This window comes from Euphorbia lathyris, chromosome 7, assembly GCF_963576675.1.
Source record: "Euphorbia lathyris chromosome 7, ddEupLath1.1, whole genome shotgun sequence".
Classification (NCBI taxonomy): domain Eukaryota; kingdom Viridiplantae; phylum Streptophyta; class Magnoliopsida; order Malpighiales; family Euphorbiaceae; genus Euphorbia; species Euphorbia lathyris.
In genome coordinates, this window is record NC_088916.1 from 31,421,332 (window position 1) to 31,424,928 (window position 3,597).

The 3,597-nt window shown below is 38.1% G+C and overlaps 1 protein-coding gene across 1 annotated transcript; it reads right to left on the bottom strand.

Moving 5' to 3' along the window:
• Positions 1-609: 609 nt before the first annotated feature.
• On the bottom strand, positions 610-2,446 carry LOC136234866 (extensin-3-like). Its single transcript, XM_066024355.1, has 2 exons — positions 971-2,446; positions 610-806 (listed from the first exon to the last, which is right to left on the bottom strand). The coding sequence occupies exon 1, from the start codon at positions 2,407-2,409 to the stop codon at positions 1,030-1,032; it is 1,380 nt and encodes a 459-aa protein (XP_065880427.1). The 5' UTR covers positions 2,410-2,446; the 3' UTR covers positions 610-806; positions 971-1,029.
• Positions 2,447-3,597: the final 1,151 nt, after the last annotated feature.

The following is a 3,597-nucleotide window of genomic DNA, read 5'->3' on the forward strand; positions in this document are numbered from 1 at the left end:
TTTACGAGGACAAACAGATGAATTTTTGGCGAGTCATAATTCATTTTCAAATGGAATTATCTCGGCAAAACTCGTGGAAGCTTTAACATTGAGAGAAAGTATGTAATTGTTGTTTTCACTTTCATACGTCAATATTATTTTTGAATGCGATGCGAAGGTGGTGGTTGATGCATTCCATTCTAGACATAAAGATCTGACGGAGTTCGGATATGTCATGGCAGATAATCAATTTGGCTTTCAATCACATCGTGATTGTTCTGTGACGTTTGTTCCACGGTTAGACAATGAGGCGTCTCATGTTATGGTCCGTCATTCTCATTCCAATACTAATCCGTTTATTTCTTTAATAGCTCCTGAGTATTTAAATTCTATTCTTTGTAAAGACATTGTCGTGAGTGATTAATATATGAGTTCGTTGGTTGTAAAAAAACGAGTAAAGCCACTAATCATATATATGTACTTCTATGCTTTTATAGTTTCTTGTTCATGGGTAATAATAACCACATGTAATATTAAAAAAAAAAAAGAGAAAAAGAAAAATGATGAGCTTTCACATTCATCGTTAAAAACATAGAAATCAAATTTGCGTGAACACTAAAGAACAATGAATGACCAAGAAAAAATATTATTCAAATTAAACATTGATAATTGCAATACACAAAAAGGACTAAAAACACTTTATCATACACATGCACGTATTTATTCTCCGTTCTTAACAAAGACCATACGATATACATTTTACTACAAATGCAGAAACTCGTTTTCTTCCTCAGTTTCATTATTTTAACATTCCATCCATGCCTTCCCTGCAACACGAACAATAACCAAAACAAAAAAAAAAAATTGAAATTCTTTCATCAATCAATCCTAATAATAATGATATAATCTTAATATTAATTAACATTAAAAATAATAATGATAATTTATAATAAACTACAATTGCATGAATCTTTATGCTGCAGCATATTACCTGGAATCTTGGTAACTCATATTCTAGTAGTGGTGATGAGGAGGACCAGATGAGTAGATTTAGTTGGATGATGGCTTATTTGGTGTTGGAGGATAATTGTCATTGTAGGGTTCCTTTGATGGTGGAGGAGACTTGTCTTCGTAGGGCTTCTTTGGTGCTGGAGGATACTTGTCATCGTAGGGCTTCTTTGGTGGATACTTGTCATCGTAAGGCTTCTTTGGTGGATACTTGTCATCACATTGCTTCTTTGGTGGATACTTGTCATCGCATGGCTTCTTTTGCGGTGGATACTTGTCATCGTAAGACTTCTTTGGTGGATACTTGTCATCGCATTGCTTCTTTGGCGGATACTTGTCATCGCAGAGCTTTTTTGGTGGTGGTGGAGACTTGTCATCGTAGGGCTTCTTTGGTGGATACTTGTCATCGCATGGCTTCTTTGGTGGATACTTATCATCACATGGCTTCTTTGGTGGTGGAGGATACTTGTCATCGTAGGGCTTCTTTGGTGGATACTTGTCATCGCATGGCTTCTTTGGTGGATACTTGTCATCACATGGCTTCTTTGGTGGTGGAGGATACTTGTCATCATAAGGCTTCTTTGGTGGTGGAGGATACTTGTCATCATAAGGCTTCTTTGGTGGTGGAGGATACTTGTCATCGCATGGCTTCGTTGGGGGATACTTGTCATCGTAAGGCTTCTTTGGTGGATATTTGTCATCACATGGCTTATTTGGTGGATACTTGTCATCATAAGGCTTCTTTGGTGGTGGAGGATACTTGTCATTGCATGGCTTCGTTGGTGGATACTTGTCATCGCATGGCTTCTTTGGTGGATACTTGTCATCGTAGGGCTTCTTTGGTGGATACTTGTCATCGCATGGCTTTTTTGGTGGATACTTGTCATCATAGGGCTTCTTTGGTGGTGGAGGATACTTGTCATCATCGGGCTTCTTTGGCGCTGGAGGATACTTGTCATCGTAGGGCTTTTTTGGTGCTGGAGGATACTTGTCATCGTCAGGCTTCTTTGGCGCTGGAGGATACTTGTCATCATCGGGCTTCTTTGGCGCTGGAGGATACTTGTCATCGTATGACTTCTTTGGCGGTGGAGGATACTTGTCATCGTCGGGCTTCTTTGGCGGTGGGGGATACTTGTCATCGTATGGCTTCTTTGGCGGTGGAGGATACTTGTCATCGTATGGGTTCTTTGGCGGTGGAGGATACTTGTCATCGTCGGGCTTCTTTGGCGGTGGAGGATAATTGTCATCGTTGGGTTTCTCCGGTGATGGAGGACAATTATCCATGCATAGCTTCTTGGGTGGAGGGGGAGGCAATTCGTATTGGAAGGGAGGAAGTGGTAGAGAAGGATAGTAAGGAGAATCTGCAGTTGTTTGACAAAAAGAAACTATCACCAACAAAATGGTGGCAACTAGAGACTTCATGTTTTAATTTCACAAAGCTCAAGTTTGTTTGTGTGCTTCCTCATCAACACTCTCTTCCCTTTATATAGGTAATCAACTTTACCCCAAACCCCTTGATAATATTACTTTACCTTAAACCCAACTAGTAAAAAAAGTGAATTATTTAATGGAGTTTCCAAAAATGGACTAATTCAGATCGAGCTTAACACTCAAATGTCCAATTAATGAAAAAATTATTAATAATGGTTGAAGGGTTGCAGTTGTACATTGTAGGCACTAACTATACTTTTATGAGTAACCTGATTTGATGCTTAAAAATAACTAGTTTGTAATTTAGTATTTTGTGATGATACGTATCCAAACTAAAAGTGTTTCCAAATATAAACATAAGTAGTATCATGGAACTATAAATGGTTTAATCCAAATTTTAAACTCAGTAATACTCTTCACCCTATAATACAAATTAAGAAAACTATTAATTATATTGAAATAATAAAATAACATCATACCTTTCAAAATAAAACAAAATAACATAACATGATATATGTATATACTCAAATTAATTTTTAACAATTGTATGGACGGTTGTTTTGTTGAAACCGATGCAGAGGTGGTGGTTTTAGATCTTAATCAACATGCCTTCAGGTTTATTACGACATTGTTCTTGATGATTGTAATACGTTGATTCATTCATTTAATGATGTTATCATTTTTGCTAGTCGTTCTGCGAATAATGTTGCCCATGAATTTGCAAGGGTATCATATTCTATTCCAAGATGGATGATGTGGCATACAAGTCATCCGAATTTCATTGTTCAAACCTTGTATTCTGATTCTATTTAATGCATGATCTTTTCTTTAAAAAAAATTTGATAGATCGTGTCTGGATAACATCGGGATATTATCCAAGGGATCAAAAAGGATATTTACCAAAATGACCACGTATTGGGAGCGCCAGGGAAGCGATGGTGTATCAAGTAAGTCATCCGAGTGGCGGATCACCTAGACTCTATCACACGAGATCCGTAGTCAAACCTACGTGAGACCCGCCATCATGCCTCGATCCGCCTGGTGAGCGGTTGAGCCGATTCCCAATAAAGACAATTAATGGACCGTTAATGAGCTAACGGCCACACTTAAAGGAGATCCGTAACCGCCATTAATGAGGCATTAATGGGGACTTTCTGGTTACTGGGAGTTACGATCACA

Bases quoted from the DNA above. Each gene is read 5' to 3' on its own strand.
- LOC136234866 (XM_066024355.1), bottom strand. From the start codon at position 2,409: ATGAAGTCTCTAGTTGCCACCATTTTGTTGGTGATAGTTTCTTTTTGT.